The sequence below is a fragment of the Sarcophilus harrisii genome, chromosome 3, assembly GCF_902635505.1.
Source record: "Sarcophilus harrisii chromosome 3, mSarHar1.11, whole genome shotgun sequence".
Lineage (NCBI taxonomy): Eukaryota > Metazoa > Chordata > Mammalia > Dasyuromorphia > Dasyuridae > Sarcophilus > Sarcophilus harrisii.
Genome location: NC_045428.1, coordinates 241,033,991 through 241,055,329, shown reverse-complemented (window position 1 = coordinate 241,055,329; position 21,339 = coordinate 241,033,991). Strand labels below are relative to the sequence as shown.

Sequence of the window (21,339 nt, the reverse complement as noted above, 5' to 3'; positions counted from 1 at the left end):
AATATTATTGTTCTATGGGAAACGATGAGCAGGATATGCTCAAAAAAACTGGGAAATCCTCCATAAACTGGAGCAAAGTGAAATGCATTGTGTACAGAGTAATAACAGCAATGTTGTGGGATGATCAACTATAAATGACTTTGCTATTCTCAGCAACACAATGATCCCAAAAGGCTCATTCTGAAGGACTTATGATAAAAAATGCTGTCTGTGCCCAGAGAGAGAGCTGATTGTATCTGAATACAGACTGAAATATGCTTTTTTAAATTTTATTTTTCTGGAAGGTTTTTTTTGAGGGTAGGATCTATATTTTCTTTCATAACATGATTTTTACAGAAATGTTTTGCGCAGTCTTCTCAATTGGGGGAGGCTGGGGAGGAATGGAGAGAATCTGGAACTCAAAGTTTTAAAAACAATGCAAAAAATTGTTTTACATGTAACTGGGGAAAATAAAAATATTAAAGAAAAATAGAGAGAAGAGAGCCTATGACCGTTTTGAAGGCCTTTTCTGTTGAACCTCAGATCCAATTCCATAATTTCAGTCAATTGAAAAGGCCTCTTCTAATGAACTGAAGACAGGAAGTATGTGTGAAATGTCAATACATGTTCCATTTCCTCTCCTAAACTTTACTATCTCATTGATGGGATGCAGCTTCTAGGGGAGATGTACCTAAAGCCACCTGGGCTGTTTGTAATTCCACAAACATTGCTGATTGTCAGATAATCTGGTAAGTGATGACAAAGTTTCTGAAACAATAATGAGATCTATACCAGACCACTCCTCAAATCTATGTATAAACCATAAAATTAGCCTATCAGTGATATAAAACACACCTCTCTACCTTTTTCCTATACATTTATCTTTTTGCTCCTGGTTCTTTGCTAAATTCTTTTAGAATTTAGTCTTCTATTAGCAGCATAATAAATCTTTGTTCCTTAACTTGGAGACAAACTGAGTCTGTGAATTCTTTTGCCATACCTATGACACTGACCTGGGGACCCTAACTCTATGGGGTATCTTCCACCTCAACATTTGATGATTCGTGTGGGGAGCCTGGATTACCTCGAGCCAGATTCTGAAACCTCCATAGTTCTCAGTCCCTCCCATACAAGGAGCAGGACCCCTTTTTCTTTCCCTCAGAATCCTGATTCAGCCACTCCTTCTAAATTCTGCCCATTGAGAGAAGTAGCAAAGTCTTGGGGTGGAAGAGTTAGGCAGGGGTCCTCAAACTTTTTAAATAAGGGGCCAGTTCACTGTCCCTCAGACTGTTGTAGGGCCGGACTATAGTAAAAACAAAAACTTTGCTTTGTGGGCCTTTAAATAAAGAAACTTCATAGCCCTGGGTGAGGGGAATAAAGGTCCTCAGCTGCTGAGGATCCCTGAGTTAGGGTATATGTGCCTTTTTCAATGTCAGACTTTTCCCAGATTAAGGAAAAATTTGACTGTTACTCTGAGGATCCCACTAAATATATTGAGGGCTTTTCCTTTCAATTTGATTTTACTTGGGAAGATTTTAATATCATTATCTACTTTTGTTGTACCAAAGAGGAGAAAAAGAGAATCTGTATCTAGTCCAGAAATTTAGGGATGATATGGCTAAATCCTCTTCCCTTCCTCTGTTAGATACTGCCCAGGGGCAATAGCTGTCCCAGTGACAGACCCCAGGTGGGATTATCAGAGGGAAACAGAAATAGAGAGAGAAAGGATCATTTTCTAATCTGCCTCACTGAAAACATGAAAAAGAGAATAAGAAGTGGGTTAATTATGAAAAACTTAAGAAAATTACCCACAGAGCTGAGGAAAATCCTTCCCTCTTTTTCAGAGGCACCTTGTAGAAGCTCTATGGAAATATACACTAATCTGGACCCCATGTCCTCAACATGCATTTTACTGGTCAGGCTGCTCCAGACATTCTGAGGAAGCTGCAGAAGTCCTCAAATTCCCCAGACACAGCTGTTGGAAACAGCCTTTGGAGTTTTCAATGTTGTTGTAATGTTCTTTTCATATCATCTTGTGTCCTGCCCCCTTGTCGGGGTGTGATTTAATGATGAAACTGGGGATCCAATTTCTCCTTCTCAGACCTCCAGGTGTGCTTTTTGTGCTTCTCTCAAAGCCCTCCATATTCCCTCTGAAATCTGAGAGGAAGTAAATTCCTCTGTCTGGGACCAAAGAATCTCTGAGCAGGTTACTCATGCTTCTTTAGTGCATCTCCAGGATCTCCCTCATAGGTGCCAGTACCCAATGAAACCAGAAGCCAGAGAGGGAATGCAACCCCTGATTGAAAAATTTCTTAAGCACAAGCTTTTGGTTCCTTGCCAGTCTCCCTGTAATACTTCTAGCCTCCCCCTTAGGAAACCAAGTGGAAAGTACCTATGGTACAGGATCGCACAACTGTTAATAAGGCAATTATTCCTATTCACTCCTTTGTCCCTAATTTCTATGCCATCCTAACTCATATTTCAGGGGACACAATGGTTTCCTACTTTAAATCTTAAAGATGTTTTCTTTCACATACTACTGCATAAAGACTCACAATTTCTTTTTGCCTTTGAATGGATAAATCTAGGGGAACATAACCCCCACCAATTAACATGGATACCTCTACCTCAGGGCTTCTGAGACAGCCCCCACATATTTGGACAAGCACTGACTAAGAATTTTAAAAGACTTGGAAGTGCTTAATAGCATCCTCATTCAGTATGTTGATGACATCCTGATGATAGCCCAACCCAAGAAGATTCTCTGGCTGCTGCCAAAAAAGCAAAAAACAAAAACTTTAACTTTCTGGGCTTCCGGGTTATAAAGTATTTTTGTCCAAGGCCCACATTGCCTGTCAGTCTGTTAAGTATTCAGGCCATGAATTAACTCCCACCTCCTGTTCATTCACAGAAGAGAGGAAGCAGGAAATCTTGTCACTCCCTGAGCCTGCCTCATATAAATAACTGCATATTTTAATGGGCATGGCTGGATTTTGTAGAATCTGGATATCTAACTTTGGGATTATTGCCAAGCTCCTCTGTGATTCTATTCAAGGCCCTGACACACTCCCCCTCCTTTGGAGCCCTGATCCAGGCAAGGCTTTTAAAACCTGAAAGCTAAAATGACCTCTGCCACAGTGCAGCATTAGCCCTGCCTAATTTAGAAAAGCCTTTTACTCTATATTTTGATGAAAGGAGGCTAGGCCTTAAGGGTCTTGACTCAGTCCCTTGGACCTGATCCCAGGCTCATTGCTTCTCAAAGAAACTTGGTTCAGTCATGGACCCAATCCAGGCCCATTGCTTACTTCCAAAGCAACTTGATCAGTGTCCTTGGGATGGCCCTCCTGTCTTAGAGCAGTGGCTGCCACAGTCCTTCTAATTGAGGAAGCCTCCAAGCTCACCCTAGACCAACCAATGGAGGTTCTAACTTCCCACCAGGTTCAGAACATTTTGGAAGCCAAAGGTCATCAGTGGCTTGCTAGTGGGAGGCTTACCGGGTATCAGGTTAGATACCCCAACTTGATTCTCCTGATGTGCCATACTCTCAACCCTGCCAGCCTGCTCCCTGACAACACTATCTGGTGACATTATTCACAATTATGGAGAAGCTTTAGATTTTGTCCACTCCAATATCCCTGACTTGAGTGACATTCCTCTCAACAATCCAGATGGTGAATGTTTTACTGATGGGTCCGGTTTTCTTGAAAAGAGGGAAAGGAAGGCAAGTTACTCTGTGGTGAGCCTCCATAGCACCTTGGACGCTAAGCCACCCCCTGGGACCTCTGCTCAGGGGGCCGAACTCATTGCCCTCACCAGAGCTTTGGAACTGAGGAAAGGAATGAGAGTGAACATCTACAGTGACTCCAAATATACCTTTCATGTTTTGTATTCTCAGGGATTATATAGAAAGAAAGGGGATTTTTGACACTAAACACTCCCTCATTAATTATGCAGGGGAAATTCTACAATTAATGAAAACTGTCCATGGACCTAAAGAAGTCTCTGTTAAATTTTGTAAAGGACACCAGAAGGAGCTTTCACTTCAAGTCAAGGGAAACAGGCTTGAAGATTCAACTGCCCATGTTGCTCCTGTTGGCCGCTGACCATGGCACCTTTAATTCCCCAGCTCCCAGGAACAAACCCCTGTTAAAGAAAAGGGGCACTTTCCCTTTCTGGGTGGTTTCAAACACCCTCAGGCCAGCTTTTAATCCCAAAGGCCAGCCAATGGAAACTTCTTTTTGGACTAAGCCAAGCTACTCACTTGGGAAAGAATGCCCTTCAGTTCCTTGTAAAATCTATTGTCATTGGTCCCAAACTGGGAGAAATAGACAGTTTGTGCCCAAGTAAATCCTGAAGGGGATGTTAAACCCCCTTTCTCTCTGAAGCCTGCCCAGAAGAAGGGTACACCCCCAGGGGAGGGCTGGAGGATAGATTTTACACATATAAAACTACTTTTGATTTTTGTTGACACCTGTACTAACTGGGTAAAAGCCTTCACTTGTAGAACTGAATAAAACCCAGGGGGTATCAAAGTGCTGGTAAAGGAGGTCATACCTCAGGTTGGCTTGTCCAACTCTTTACAGTGACAATGGCCCAGCCTTCACTTCTCAAATAATCCAAGTGTGGCCGAGGCATTTAAGATTACTTATCATCTCCGCTCCACCTTGGCAGCTTGTCTTCTGCAAAGATGGAGTCCTTTCTAGGGACTCCTGAGGACTGAGTGAAGATTCTCCCATTAGGACTACTTAGAGTCTGCATCGTGTCTCAGGAGAACATTAAATTTAGCCCCTTTGAACTTCCATATGGAGGCCCTTCTTAACCTCTGACATTTTTGTAGAATCAGAACAGCATCAGGGCACTCAGTTTGCCACACAGCTTGGTACTGTCCCCCAGGCTCTTTCTGAATGTGCAAATAAACATCTCCCTAAACCCACAGATATTCAGCCCAGACAGTTGGCCCAGTAAATCCAGGGGACAGGATGTACTTGAAATCTTGGAAGGCCCAAGGTACTGACTCCGTGGGTATTAAATGGAAAGAACTATATAGGGTCATTCTGACTACTCCACCTTCAGTTAAACTCGAAGGCCTTCCCAGCAAAACTCAATATACTAGAATTAAAAGTCCTACTATTGTTACCTCTTCTTCCTCAGATATTCCTAGATATTCTTGTTTTTAGAACCAGACTCCAAAAGTCAGGTAACAAAGAATTTTATTGAGAAAGTCCAGAGGAATTGGATGTTTCTGATTAGAAGTGTGCTTCACCTCTGATAGGAAGAGGGAGCACTAGGTACAGAAGCAGACAAGCTTTATGATGTTAGTTCATTGCAGTTCTTTCCCCTTTTCCTGGACCTTGAACATGATCAGTTTAAATCAGTTTCTAGCCTAAACATCTTTATCACAAGTCTGAAGCCAAGTGAGTGTCGGCTTATAGGCATGAGCAAGCCAAGCTTAATAAAGAAAAAAACCTTTTTCCTAACCTTGAACATGGTCAATTTAAACCACTTTCTAGCCTAGGCATCTTTATCTTTATCAAAAGTTTGAAGTCAAGTGAGTCTCTTCTCCTGAAAGCTCATTAGTCAGAGATACTATTATCTTACATTGCCTTAAGGCTATAACATTCTGGTGGAAACTTAACTTTTCAGTATTTCTCACTGTCTGCTTATGGTTTCTGAAGAATTGAATTTTAACTGTTCTGTGGAAACTTAACCCTTGTTTGTATCTCACACTGTGAACCCATAAGGAACCTGGAACTACTATTCACAGTACGCCTGGAAACACAGGAAATGTACTGGACGGAAAAGGGTGAACTTGTCTGTGTCCTTCTTTTCCTCACCCTAGTTTTTTTTTGTTGTTGTTATCTTCCACTTTCTCCAGGTTAATTGTTTTTTCCCACACTACTTGAACCATATTCTGTGCATCTTTAACAACTCAGGGTAGCTAACTCCTTAGTCAGACTAGGAAACTGTGGGCAGGGGAAGCATCCAGGACTGTTGGGTGTACCCTCAGCATCCTCACGGCAGCCCACATCTGCAACCTGATACATAATTTGCAAAAGTCCCATTCTAAATGTCACCATTTCCACTCTGGATGGCACACCATTTGTACTCATTCCCCTGGGAATAACTTCAACCTGACTACACCTTGTTTTCTTGCCAGAAAAGATCTCTTACCCACATATTTCAGTACCTATATGTCATGTAATTATAATCACCCTTGGGGACAACTAATCAGAAAGCAACTGCTTTTCTTTGTAAAATGAGTTTTCATTTCCACTTTGATGTTTCTGGGGAGTCTTTTAGGAGAAATGCCTCTGGCTGGAACCCCCTCAACCTATTATCTTCTCTATCCAATATTTAATGCTTTTTAAATATTATGGTGCTTGCACTTAGGCCACCTGAGCACTCCACCACTGATCCACCCACTGCCCCTACCTCTTTGAGAAGACAAATGTGGGGATTTGGGGGAAGCGTTCTTTGGTAATTTTTTTATTCTTGTTCTTTGTTATTTAAGGAAAGGCACAGCAATGCTAGTTCCCTAGTTTGAATATTTAGAACTTGAGGATATTCTCCCAAACCTGACTGTCACAATCAACCAACTGGCCAGTGAAACTGCACATTCTTTCCTAGAGATTCAGGAATCACTGGACTCTCTTGCTAACATGGTTTTAAATAACTAATTGGCCTTGAACTATCTTCTTGCCTCTAGTGGTGGTGTCTGTGCCCTTGCCAACACCTCTTGCATATGTACATCAGCAATTCAGGGAACGTTTAGCTTCATACTGAGAGGATCCTAGAAAAAGCTGGCTGGATGCGAGAGATTCAAGATAACCTCATCTCTCCCACATTTACCTGGGAACCTTGTTTTTTTCAGACTCCAAGCCACTTGTTCAACCTGAATACCACCAGCTACCTGATTCTGGGACTCAGCAATCCCTCTATGCTGCTGCCACCATCTTCAAGACACTTGTCTCCCCTCAGTCTGGACCCCACTGGGCAGGACCGGCTCTAAGTCCCTTATCAGCCTGAAGCAGCTCCAGAAGATGAGACCTTCGTCCCTTGTCCCAAATGAACTTGGGTCTTAACTGCTTGAGGAAGGAATGCAGGTTCTAGGGGAAATGCAGCAATAACCCCAAATTCATCTGGCCTTAAGAGTAATATAGTTATGCATTTCCTCCCCTCGCTTTTAGAGAAATTTTAGTGATAGCTCTGAGGCCTTGGGAGGGCTGTGGTTCCACAAACATCGCTGGCTGTCAGATGACAATCTCTTGGTCAGTGATAAAGTATACCAGACCATCCTCAAAGCCACTTATAAGTCATAAATTAGCTTATCATAAAGCACTTGGTCTCTCTTTTTTCTATAAATTTTATCATCTTACTTCTGATTCTTTGCTAAATCCTTTTGGAACTTAGCCCACTGTTAGTGACATAATAAATCTTTGCCCCTTAACTTGGAGAAAAACTGAGTTTGCACATTCTTTCACCATACCTGCCATACAGATCTGGGGATCCTAGCACTGTTGGGGTGTCTTCCACCTCAACATGTCACCATGACTCTTCCTAATATCCTTACCTTGTCGGCCCACACAAGGGTTATCAGTCCATGAATCTCAGCCCATGCCTCATTTTCCTAGCAGGTTTTTCCCTCTTCCTCCCTTCATCTCTCCCTCTTTCCTCTCTCCCCTCCTGTCTCCCTTCCCTCTCTCTCCTTCCTTTCCTGTTTCTCCCTTTTTTCCTCTCCCTCCCTCCCCCTTTGTCTCTCTCCTTCTTCCCCCTCTCTTCCCTTTTCCCTCCCTTTCTTCCTTCCCTCCCTCTCCCTTTTTCTCTCTCCCTCTCTTCTTCCTCCTCTCCTTCCCTCCTTCTCTCTTCTCCCACCCTCCCCCACTTTGGAATCTTTAATGCCTGAAGCTTTACATATTTGAAACTCTAGTTTCCTACCTGATTGACATCTGACTAATTTTATGTTCAAAAACAGGAAACCAATCAAAATCTGAGTAGAACTCCAACTCCCCTAGAAAATAACTAAGCTCTACTCCAAAGAGTAAAGATGGACCCCGAAGCCCCACTGAAAGCTTCCTATATGTCATACTGTATGAGAAGTCCTTCTTAGTACTTTTTCCACTGTTATCTCCATTTTCTTCCTTGTATCATTCCTGTAAGATTATTTGCTTTTTCCTTAAATGAATCCAATAAAAGGATTCACTGCAATGACTAGATCTTCTAATTCTTTTTTGTTTTTAATCTGCATTATTTCCTGAAATATAGGGATAATCCACAAAACAAATAAATCAATCTTTGATTTATAGGATATGCTGATTTCCTAGGTGTCACTGAACTTTTTTTAAATTAAAATTTTTTATTTTCAAAATATATATATGAATAATTTTCAACATTCTTTCTTAGAAAGCCTTGTGTTCTAAATTTTTCTCTCCGTTCCCCCCCCCACTCCCTCCCCTAAATGGGCAAATTATCCAATATATTTTAAACATGTGAAATTCTTCTGTATATATTTCCACAAATATGTTGCACAAGAAAAATCAAATCAAAAAGCAAAAAATTAGAAAGAAAAAAAATGCAAGCAAACAACAACAAAAAAGTGAAATTCTATGTTGTGATCCACATTCACTTCTCAGTTCTCTCTCTGGGTGCAGAAGGCTCTTTCCATCACAAGACCATTGGAACTGGCCCAAATCATTTCATTATTGAAGAGTCGTGTCGATCAGAATTGATCTTCATATAATCTTGCTATTGCCATGATATAATGTGGATCTTCTAATTCTTTTGCAAAGTCCCACTGATCTCCACAGCAAGTCTCCTGATGTTAAATTCATTGCACTTTCCGACCTCACCTCCAAACCTCTCATCTTTGTTTCACAACAGGCAGAAATGTAACAAGTAGGGAGGGAAAGTGTTCTTTCACTTCACAAAAGGGGTATTTCACATATATTACTTCCTATATCAATAATTTTGCATTGCAAAGTAATCCTTCTAGATTTGGGAGGGGATAAAGAGGTGGTCTCAATATGAGGAAGTCCCAATTTCCAGGCTTGCCTCTGACACATAGCAGTTGTGTGAAACCAGCAAATCATAACTTCTGTGCCCCAGACAGCTCTATAAAATAATTTACAGAGAAAACAATAAAGGAGTTTCCTTATTGGGAGTTTCATGTACCAATATAATTAAAGTTTTAGTCAAATTACACACACATAAACATCAAGAAAGAAAATGGATTACAGATAGAGTCAGAAAAATATACATCTCACAGATGGCAGTAAAAGAGAAGGAAAAATATTTACATGTTTTTATTTATATATTTTAGTTTATCATCACTAAGTATTTATTCAATTAGAAGAGGATACATCTTAGGACAAATATAGATGAAATGTAAAACAGTAATAATGTATTGTATAACATGTCAACTAAACTAGTAAAACCACAATTTTAAATGGCTAATAAAAATGATTCTTTTGTGTTTAAAAATAGAAGACAAAAACGTTCCTGTATAGTATAGATACCTCTCAAGTATACTGTAGAGTTAATTCCTAGTGGAATTTTTCTTTTTTAAGCATATAAAAGGGTTTTTGTGGTTGATGACAGCAGACATGCATGATGTCTGCAAAAATAATAAAAAAGATCAAATATAATATTTTCTTTCAACACAGACAATCACATTGAAATTTTCCATTCAAACAATGTTAAATACCACCTTCAGTATTTGCTAATCACTCCAAATAAATACCATTTGGTAATGAGTGATACTAAGAAATAAAACAGTAAAGGTAAAAAAAACTTGTCTGCTAAGAACTTACATATTTACAAGGCTTAAAGTCTGTACTTTCTGCCAGAGAAAAAAAATCTGTAATCTTGAGCACTAAGATGAATTTTCCTTGACAGTAAAAAGAAAGGGAGTTAAAACTCATTTTTATGTCTCTTTAAAAGGAGACAGTGGGACTTTCTTGACATTTTCAAAAGATAATCAGGCTAATGGAGAAAGTGATACCTTATAATTTTCATGCATCAAAGTACATAGGGAACATATACTAAGTTAGTTATGTCTCTGACATTTGAATTTTATACAAGTTGTAACTTATAGACAATAATATATGTAATATAAAAAGAGCACTTATTTAAGGGCATTCAAAAAGCAGAATTTGTTTAGCAATTTCCATCTCATTGAAATCTATTCCAAAAGTCTATTCTTTTCATTGTTTAAGAGTAAAAAAAAAAAAAAAAAAATTCTATCACTTAACTAAAATCCAGATGAGAATGAAATTTGCTTTGAGTTAGCTTCAATCTTGACTCTCAGGATCTGCACTATGAATGCATTCAAATGTGCTATCATTTTCAACATGTACATTCAATTGATTGTTAAACTAACTTCTTTATTAGTTCTAAACTTTATTAGTTTATTAGTTAAACTAACTTCTTTATATTATTTATTATTATTATTATTAAACTAACTGAGAGAGAACCTCTCTCTTATCCCTGAACTTGCGGGGATGAGGAAAATCTCCTTATAGGAGGTGATACTTAACAGATCCTAGAAGCTATCATCATTCCAAGGTGTATGTATGTATACACATACAGAATACTACTGACCCCGTTCCACAACGCAAACATACATATATATCCTCCCACACCATCACCCTCATTACTCACTACTGGGTTGAAATAAATATACTCTATTGATAGGTATGAGCAAAGATATAAAGAGAGGAGAGGACAAAAGGAAGAATTTGGCTAGAATACAGAGTAGAAAAAGGGAACAGCGTGCGATAAGAATTGGAAATCAGATTAAAGTCAGCTTGCAGAGGGACTCCATATTTATACTTTACTTATTGTGCATTAGGCAGCCCTGAAGTGTTTTTGAATAGATAAGTATCACATCAGAGCTTCAGTAAAATAGCTCTGGCAAAAGTGTGAAAGATACATGACATATTTCCTCATGTTCTTCGTCTTTATACTTTTCCTTGAAGTATTAGCTCTTTCTGTCCACATAGCTGGCTACACAATCATTTTTACACACATCCCTATATTTCTGAATGCATATATTTCTCTGAGCACTTGTACACATGTGGATATGCATATTCACACACCTAGACAGTGATAGAGATTTGTCTTATGCTTTAACTCATGTTAAATCCTATTAAGCTCCCAATGAGGAATTTCTTCTACCAAAGAATATCAGCTCCTATGCAATTTAGTCTTAAAAAAGCGCCTTAAATGATTTACCCAGGATTACAGTCCATACATGTTAGGGGCAAAGCTTTAACTCAGATATTCCTGGTTCCAAGGACAGCTCTCTATCCACTATGCTACACTGCCTCTCTATACAAATACACATATTTATTTCTCTGTGTGTATATGTGTGTGTATGCAACATAAACCTTTTAACATTAAAATAATCATCTCCCAACAAAATGCCTTACCAGGTCATCCTTTGTAACAAACCAGAGGCATCCAACAGCATGTCCCTATCTACGTTCAGTTTCCTACCCCTCTACCAAGAAGATTGGTCATTATAATTAGAATGTGTGTGATCTTCAAATCTTGTTTTTGCTTATATTCTTGTAGTCACAGCCTATACAAGTCTTATTCTAAAGTCACAAAAACCGATTTTCTCTGTCTGTATATAATATATATGTGTGTAGATATACATATATATATATAATTGTTTCAGTTCTTTATTATCTCTTAAAATATATTCAATATATTTTATATTGATGTTTAAGACAATGAAACCATCCTTAACATACAAAACATCATACTAACAAACATATTAACATTAACATACTAAAATATTTATTATGTAAATTATATATGTATATTGTATAGATCTTGGTGTTTTTAAGTAGTAGTAAAGAACTGAAGATTTTTTTAAATTCTTATACGCTGGCTCTACTTTTCCAGGCTAATTCCACCACCCAATGGCCAAACCAACCCTCTTCCTGGTTGTTTATGATATTGCATGGATGTGACATCTTGCTGAATGTGACATTCAATCTCCTGATTCCCTGTCTTCTCATTAGATAGCATCCCATGCTAAGAATGGTCTTCTTCCTTCCTTGTACTTTTGTAATCCTTAAACCCTGTTAAGGTTCTGCACAAGTGCCCCCTCTTTCAAAAGGCTTTTCTTGATTCATCCAATTGCTAGTGTCCTTTCCTGCTGCTCCGCAAATATATATCTATTTATTTTATATAGATCTAATATTTACTTATCTGTGAACATTCTCCAATATGCTCTCTCTGGGGGCAGAAATTATCATTTTTATATTTGTGTGTTCAGTACTGAATATAAAGCCTGGAGCAGCAAGTAATTAATAAACCTTTCTTAAATGAGGTGATATTATTTGCAAAAAGAAAAACAAAAATGAAAAAATTCATAAACAAATAATTATTTGCATCAAAAAAAAAAAAAAATCACACACCACAAAGGTAAATAACTCTGAGTAGGTCAGGTGGTTTCTTGGTGCACATTCTTTAGAATATCTGCAGACACTTGAAGAAGCTTTAGTTCTTCTAACCACAAATTTTCTACCAAAGTTAACTGGTCTTTCAAGGCTGTTTCTTCATCCTTCATATGGGAAATCTAGAAACAATGTAAGTATCAGTATTAGTAATAATTCCAGAAGAATTTTCCAAAGACCGAGTTGACTCAGGAACATTAGATAAAAAGTTTAATTTGGTGCTTCTCAATTCATGCTACCAAAATACCCTGAAACAACTCAAGTTTCTTATTTTTAAGTGAACCTTATGCTGTCTGTTAATAAGAATCAAAAACACTAATTTTAAAATATTTTATTACAAGGGTTCTGCCAAAGCTTTATTTAAAATGAAGGCTTAAGGAAAAGTGTGAGAATCACTGTTATTAATGGAAAACCAAAGCAATTCTTAAACACAAAATGTTTGTGTTACAATGCTCTAATGAGATATGCAACATATAAGCTTATTAAAATTTGCATCTTTATTTCTACAACCTTGTTTTACTAAAACAATAAATTGATTATCACTTCAAAGTATACTATTCATATTTCATGTTCACATAGTTCATGTGCAAATAAAAAAGAAGGTTGAATAGAGCACCAGCCCTTTAGTCAGTTCAAATTTGGCCTTACTGCCTAGCTGTGTGACCCTATGCAAGTCACTTAACCCCAATTGCCTCAGGAGGAAAAAAAAAAGAATGTTGGGTTAAACTACAGTCTTTTAAGAAAAGAACGTAATGTTTTAAAAATATACCTTCTGAAGTGCAGTTTTGGTCTCTTCTATAAAAGAAGAGCATATTTTTCTGGACAAGACCAAACTTTTCCATTCATTTGTGTCTGAAATCACTTCACCAAGAAGCACTTTCTTCCAGCATGTACTAGAATCAAAAAAATTAATATGGTAACATCAGCAGCACTTACAAGAAGAGATGTATAAAAATTGTGCCTCAAAACAAACCCACAAAATCTTTCTTTTTTTCTTCTAAATATATTGTACATATCTGTATTTATACACTTTATATTTATGTTGCATACACTTTTAACTTCTTTAAATGTTTATCTCCTGATCAGGAGATAAAGATCTCCTGATCTGTAAATGTTTGTCTTCTTTGCAACCAGGGATTGTGCATGCATCCTTTGAATTTGTATCCCCAATGCTTTAACATAGGGCCTGGCCCACAGGAGGCACAGTTTGTTAACTGATCAACATTCCTTGCCCTCCAAATTGATAAAAACTACAAAGACAAAAGAAACCTTGTTTTTTGGAATGAACAATATATTCAATCACACACTGAAGAACACAACTAGAAAACTTACAATTCATCCGCTCCAAGACATAATAATTTAAGGGCTGTAAGCAATCTCCAAGATGGACCATCCCATCCAAAAGTTAAATTCCTAAAGAAAAAAAAAAATACTTTCAGTGGCAGAATTTATTAAGTTCTTCACTGCAGAATATATGATACCCTATTGTGGTATTTTTTTTTTTTTTTTTTACTATATAGTCTGTGAGCCAGAGCCAAAAGGAAAAAAAAAATTTAAATGTGTAAAAGCAAAATGATAGAGAAAATCAGAATACAGGATTCTTTAAGCATTTAATCTATGCCAGCCACTGAGAATACAAATAGGAGCAAAAAAGAAAGATAGGTTCTGCTCTGTAGGATCTTACACCTTGATAAGGGAAAACAACACATAAAAAGGAACTGGAGAGTAAGGGAATGGAATGCTCCTACATGGAGAAAGAAAGTCAGGAACTGAACTGGGTTTGAGGTGAGCATGACTTGTGTGATTACTTCTTCAAATGGAAGTCCAGAAGAACTCACCAACCAGAAGAGACTGCAGGAATTAGAGGTTAAGAATTCATTTCAGAATGATGGGGTCGGGGAAAGGAATTAGTCTCTTTCCAATTAATTCTATTGAGGGGATGAACCTAGGGAAGTGGAGAACAAATGACATGAGAAATCCAAAAGCATTTAATCTTTGATTTGGAATGACAGATTTACTCAAGTATTCAAATGGATCTGTGACTTTATCCACGAGGGCATTCCTTATGAATTATGCCTGCCCACATATGACATCTGTTCATGTTTTTCCACAAGTTCTCCAGAACAGACCCCCCTCCCCCCGCCACAGTGGTAGGAACCTTCATCCTCAATTTAATTTGGCATCAATCATATCAAAAGAATCCTATAGATAGTACACTGTGGCATGTGGTACAGAGCGTGCTGACAATGTTAAAAAAAAAAAAAAAACTTGGGTTTATATTGTAGCCCTATCAATTAATTACTAGCTGCATGGTTTCAACAAGTCTCTTCATTTCTCTGAGTCTCAATTTCTGCATCTGGAAAATGAGATGATTGGATCTGATGACCTCTAAAGTATCTTCCTATGAACTCTGGTTCCCAACACCAGTAACCATCTTTCTTTTTTTCTTTTTTAGTTTTTTAATTAATTTATTTATTTTAATTTTTTACAACATTATCCCTTGCACTCACTTCTGTTCTGATTTTTCCACTCCCTCTCTCCACCCCCTCCAGTAGAAGGCAAGCAGGCCTATATATGTTGAATATGTCATAGTATATCCTAGATACAATATATGTGTGCAGAACCAAACATTTTTCTTATTGCACAGGGAGAATTGGATTTGGAAGGTAAAAATAACCCGGGAAGAAAAACAAAAATGCAAACAGTTTACATTCATTTCCCAGTGTTTTTTCTTTGGGTGTAGTGTAGCTGCTTCTGTCCAGTATTGATCAATAGAAACTGAGTTAGGTCTCTTTGTCAAAGAAATCCACTTCCATCAGAATACATCCTCATACAGTATCGTTGTTGAGGTATATAATGATCTCTTGGTTCTGCTCATTTCATTTAGCATCAGTTCATGTAAGTCTCTCCAAGCCTCTCTGTATTCATCCTGCTGGTCATTTCTTACAGAACAATAATATTCCATAACATTCATATACCACAATTTACCCAACCATTCTCCAATTGTTGGGCATCCATTCATTTTCCAGTTTCTAGCCACTACAAACAGGGCTGCCACAAACATTTTGGCACATACAGGTCCCTTTCCCTTCTTTAGTATCTCTTTGGGATATAAGCCCAGTAGTAGCACTGCTGGGTCAAAGGGTATAATAACCATCTTTCTTATATAGAACTTTCTTATAAAAAACTATATAGTTCTTTGATGATATATTTTATATCATTCTTCCTTCTTAATGTCAAGCCCATCATGCACTATCCCATTGCCAATTTAATGTCTTGAAATTCTTCAGTGTCTTTACAATTCATGTCTTAACAGCCATCAAATTGGTGACTACAATTGGTACTAACAAAGCCCTTCAAAGAAAACGTTGGGGTTATTAAAATAACTTTGCAATTTTCCAAAGGTAATGAAGTCTACTCTTCCAATTCTGGGACCAAATCCTAGTCCATTTGCAGTATATTGGTTTTAGTAACTAGTTTTACAGGTTGTCCAACTGAATGTCACAATTTGGACAATATATTATTCATTCTTCATCCACTTGATTTTTTTCCCATTTGGAAAATTAAGAAAACTTCTTAGAGTGATTACAAATCTCATTCAGGAGACTCTTAAGATCGCTGGGGCTTGCTGGAATCAGGGCAATGTCATTCACAAACAGGAGCATCTGAGGAACATTATCACCTACAGAAAACCTTCAACTTGGACCTTACGATAAGATTCTCCTTTATGACAGTGGCAAATTCTCTCCTGTTCCTACATCTCCCTGCTTTATGCCTTGATAGATATTAATGAGCCAAGCATCAATGACCAAGCTTAGCTATATTTCCTCCTTCAAGGAATCTTATATAATTTTTAACTTTCAAGAAATCGCATATAGTTATGTCCCTAATTATGTTTTTATATTTTACTTTCATTAATTTTCAAATCAACTTCATGCTAAAGAGGTAGAAGCTTAAAAGTAAGTAAGGTAGGGAGGAATGGAAATAAATCTACTCAGAATAGGTAACTGACCATAGATAAACCATGAAGCAAAATTAATCTACACTGGATTTCAATATTCCTTTTTTTAAAACCACATCATTCAACTAACTTCAGAGTATAACCTCAGTTCCTTTTCCATATGCACAAAAATAATAGACTTCAAACATGAGTTCTTATATATGGTCTGATGAGATTATAGTACATCTTAAAGAAACTCAAATCAACTGCCAAAACAGCTTTTGCTGATTTTATAGTGTCCCAGGGGACTTCAGTGCTACCATATTTTCATAAAGACACTTATACTACATCAAAGAAATATCATCTATACCACTCGGCATCTACCTCTTTATGTGGTCATTTAATTCATTACGTATGCATATATATCTGATCTCTGCAAGTAAATCTTACATTCCTAGACACCAGGGATAGTGCTTTATGTCTCTCTCCCTAGAAGTTCCTAGCATTGTACCCTGTTTCATGTTCAATAAAATATTTTTGGGTTAATCAAATCAACCTTGAAGAAAACTCTGTTTTCTCTCAAGTTGCTATGAAAGCTTTCTGAAACGAAAATTTCATTAGAGGGATACTTACTCTGAAAAGCCATGCTCCTTTAAAAGGGAAAGCTTCTTATTCATTTGTGTGTCCACTGAAGGAAGGTGATCCACAAGGCTATCTGTATTTTTAAAGATAAAATTCATTTTTAAAAAAAAAATAAGATTCACATATTTAAGGCATAATTCAGACAACAGGGCTAATTAATTAGAGTATTATAATTTGCTTTATATAACAATGAAGATAGATGATTGAAGCTAAGAGCTTTAGATGTAGAAACAGAATTCATTACTCTTGCCCAATTCGGGAGGATTATTCACCATCCACAAAATCATTATAATTTCATGTCACCAGACCACAGTAATGGTAGTGATATTAGTAATAATATTAATGTAAGTGAAATTATAAGAAATATTAATAATGACACTAATAATAGATGACATTTATAAATTCTTTTAAGTTTTATAGAATACTTTATATAATTATCAATATTACATATTTCACATTTGATTATCCCTTTCTGTAAAAAAAAAAAAAAATCGTCATCTGTACGATAAGGAAAGAGACACTCAAGCAGGTTAAGGGACTTAGAACTAATAAAATTTTAGAAACAAGGTTTGACCCCTAGTGTCCTAACTCCAAGTCAGTCTGATGTCCCTTCCAATTTACTCCCTGCCTTGTGGTTTATTATCTCTAACTTTAATTCTTGATTCCAATATGCAAATCAACCTGAAGAATTAGGTAATAAGAGTTTTTTGTTTGTTTCACCATAGCTACCATATGAATTATAAATGATAAAACTATAAAAGCAATTCAAATTAAAATGACTTTAAACAATAGTTTAAGCCTTAAAATGTTTTGTACTTCTTCCTATTTATCCAATAACTCTTATCAACCACATAGAGTAATAGAGTACAGAGACCTGAATTTTAGTCCTAACGCTATCTTTAAATCTTTAGGTGCCTTTGGGAACTATTTCTATGTGACTCAGTTTCCTGAAAAGGAAAATAAAGGAGTCAGAATAATTAAAAACTCTTAAAATTTTTTAATATTATTATGTCATAAACATGAAACATATAAACTGGTCTCAAAGGTAGCTTGTTATAAGACTGAAAAATCATTATGTCAGTCATTTTTATTTGAATGAGTAGATAAAATTCTGCTTAAGAACTAAAGCATCATCTTTATTATTTAAGGATTTCTAAAATCTCCTTTAAAATCCATAAATTTCTGAATCAACAAATCTGTTTTATCTATTATTTGTGTTCTAAATCTCAAGTCATTACCCACCATGACCTGAAGTCACAGAAAAGGAATAATCCTAATATTGACCAAATATTAAGTAGCTTCTCTGGCTTCAGGCTAGGAACATCAATCTTTTGTTATGGTATGAAAGAAAACCTTTTGAAAGTTCATTCAATCTGTAACAGTTAATATCTGAATAGATCTCCAGTTAAATAAAATATAACAAACTGATGAAAATAGCAAGTTAGGAGAACATAATGAAAAAATATATATTTTCTCTCTCTAGATTGTAAACTGTTACTTTTTTGGTAATTTCCATAGTAATCAATTCACTGTATTATACAAAGCAGACAGTCAATAAATACTTATCACAATAAATCCCTATCTAATTGTGTTCAGTCAAGCATGATTTGATACATTAATTTCCCTATTTTCCTCTCTTTTCAATTCAGTATACATTTCCTGAATATCTATTACAAACAAACAGCGGTAGACACTAAGAAAGAAACAAAAATGAATAAGGCATGATCCTTGCCCTCAAGAAACTTACAATCTAATACCAAGAAATAAATATGTACCTATATAAATATAGCAGTGTGAAAGTATACAAATGGTAGAAAAAATATTGTTAATATTATTTTCATCTTTTTTCAGTTTGCTATGTTTCTTTCTGTCAATAGCAATCTTGCACTCATCAGCTTCCCCACAGAATCCCAGTTTTCTTTCACTAAAAATTTAAGCTGCAAACTCAAGTCAAAGAACTCACTAAATAAGACTACAGAAAAGAAAACAGATCATGAACATGTTCTCCTTATTGAATATTATATTAAAATGCCTTTAAGAATTCACTTGCATCATTTGCACAGGAAAAAACTTGACCTGACCTATTGATACATAAACAGCACTATGTGGATTATTTATGGCAACAAATCCATATTCTAAAAGCAGTCGGTGATTATCATGAGGGCCATAGCAGATGAATAGTTCTTCATATTTTTTGCAACTTGAAGTAGTCCTAATTTCATAACAACGGGTTTTCTCATTAAAGGCTGCATTTACCTACAAGGGAAAACAGATTAAAATCACACTTAAGAGACATGATTAAATTCTGAGGTCGTTAAGTGGTTCAGTTATGTCAAATGACACACATTTATTAAGTACTTACTATGAGCTAAGCACTAAGGATAAGACAAAAGTAAAAAGACAAAAGTCCCCTGCCTCTGAGGAGCTAATAATCTAGTGAATGTGGTGGTAGTGCCATGTAGTAAGAGCTAAGTTCAGAGTCTGGAAGACCTGGGAACATCCAAGTTAAAATGTCTAATAGACAGTTTGCAATGTAGGACTGGAGGTGAGAAAAAGAAAGTAGGGCTAGATACATAGATTTGAGAGTAATCACAGAGATTACTAAACCATGTCAAGGATGGGGAGGGGAAGGGAAAGGGAGAGGGAAAAGGAGAGGGAGACAGAGACAGAGGGAAGAAAGAAGAGAAAGAGAGAGACAGAGGGAGAGAGAGAGAGAGAGAGACAAAGGGACAGAGAGAAAGAGAAAGAGGAGAGACAGAGAGAAAGACAGAGAGGGGAAGGGAAGGGGAGAGAGACAGACAGAGACAGCAAGAGAGACAGAGAGAGAGACAGAGACAGAGACAAAGGGAGATAGAGACAGAGACATGGAGACAGACAGAGACAGAGTGAAAGAGAGAGACACAGACACAGACAAAGATACAGGGAGAGAGGAAGGCAGGAGAGGAAGAGAGAGAGGGAAGGGGGGGAGAAGAATATATATATACTAATGATTCAACAAAGGCAAAGTGGTCGGATAAGTACATAGATTTAAAAGTAAAAATTAGAAATATTTTAACTCATGTGAAATCAGGAGGAAAAAAACAAAGGGAAAGAGGGAGTGTGTGCGTGTGCATAATTGAACAAAGGCAGTTGAAAAGCGATCAAATAGATGGCAAAAGAACCAAGAGAAAGCAGTATTATGAAATCCATAAAATCTGAATAACTCAGATATGAACAGTTTAAATTACAAACTATAAATATCCCCATAAAATCACAGATTCATCACAAACCAATTTCTCATCCAGATTGGTAAAGATAAAAGAAAGAGAAATAGTCAATATTGATAAGGATATGAAAAGACTGGAACTATACACATACTGTTGGCAGAACTATGAAATAGCCCCAACATTCTGTATATCATGTGGAATAATGCAAGAAAAGGAGCTAACCACTGGGATTATATCCCAAAGAGATTATAAAGAAGGGAAAGGGACCTGTATGTGCACGAATGTTTGTGGCAGCCCTTTTTGTAGTGGCTAGAAACTGGAAACTGAATGGATGTCCATCAGTTGGAGAATGGCTGAATAAATTGTGGTATATGAAAATTATGGAATATTACTGTTCTGTAAGAAATGACCAACAGGATGATTTCAGAAAGGCCTGGAGAGACTTACACGAACTGATGCTGAGTGAAATGAGCAGGACCAGGAGATCATTATATACTTCAACAACAATACTATATGATGACCAGTTCTGATGGATCAGGCCATCCTCAGCAACGAGATCAACCAAATCATTTCTAATGGAGCAGTAATGAACTGAACCAGCTATGCCCAGAAAAAGAACTCTGGGAGATGACTAAAAACCATTACATTGAATTCCCAATCCCTATATTTATGCACACCTGCATTTTTGATTTCCTTCACAAGCTAATTGTACAATATTTCAGAGTCTGATTCTTTTTCTACAGCAAAATAACGTTTTGGTCAGGTATACTTATTGTGTATCTAATTTATATTTTAATATATTTAACATCTACTAGTCATCCTACCATCTAGGGGAGGGGGTGGGGGGGGTAAGAGGTGAAAAATTGGAACAAGAGGTTTGGCAATTGTTAATGCTGTAAAGTTACCCATGTATATATCCTGTAAATAAAAGGCTATTAAAAAAAAAAAAAAAAGGAGCTAACCTGCTCATATGACCATTACTGGTCATACTTCAAAGAAGTCAAAAGATAGAAATTAGGGCCTAATTTATACCCAAATTTTACCACAGAATTCCTAGAACTAGAAATAAATAAGTCCTCAACAACTGAAGAATGGCTGAAAAAATTAT

The 21,339-nt window shown here is 36.8% G+C and overlaps 1 protein-coding gene across 3 annotated transcripts in view; it reads right to left on the bottom strand.

The window, feature by feature from the left end:
• Positions 1-8,662: 8,662 nt before the first annotated feature.
• The window catches only part of SETD4 (SET domain containing 4), a 43,593-nt gene continuing 30,916 nt past the window's right edge, over positions 8,663-21,339 (bottom strand). Inside the window, exons 7-12 of one of the 3 annotated variants that reach the window (XM_003763416.4) lie at positions 19,107-19,281; positions 17,017-17,098; positions 13,776-13,856; positions 13,213-13,336; positions 12,405-12,565; positions 8,663-9,087 (exon numbers count right to left, since the gene is read on the bottom strand). In XM_003763416.4, the coding sequence (XP_003763464.2) occupies positions 12,431-12,565; positions 13,213-13,336; positions 13,776-13,856; positions 17,017-17,098; positions 19,107-19,281 (597 nt within the window). In that variant the 3' untranslated portion in view covers positions 8,663-9,087; positions 12,405-12,430. Of the gene's footprint in view, positions 12,566-13,212; positions 13,337-13,775; positions 13,857-14,281; positions 14,389-17,016; positions 17,099-19,106; positions 19,282-21,339 lie in introns of those variants that run through there. The other 2 variants (XM_031959304.1, XM_031959305.1) reach the window with 2 other exon arrangements.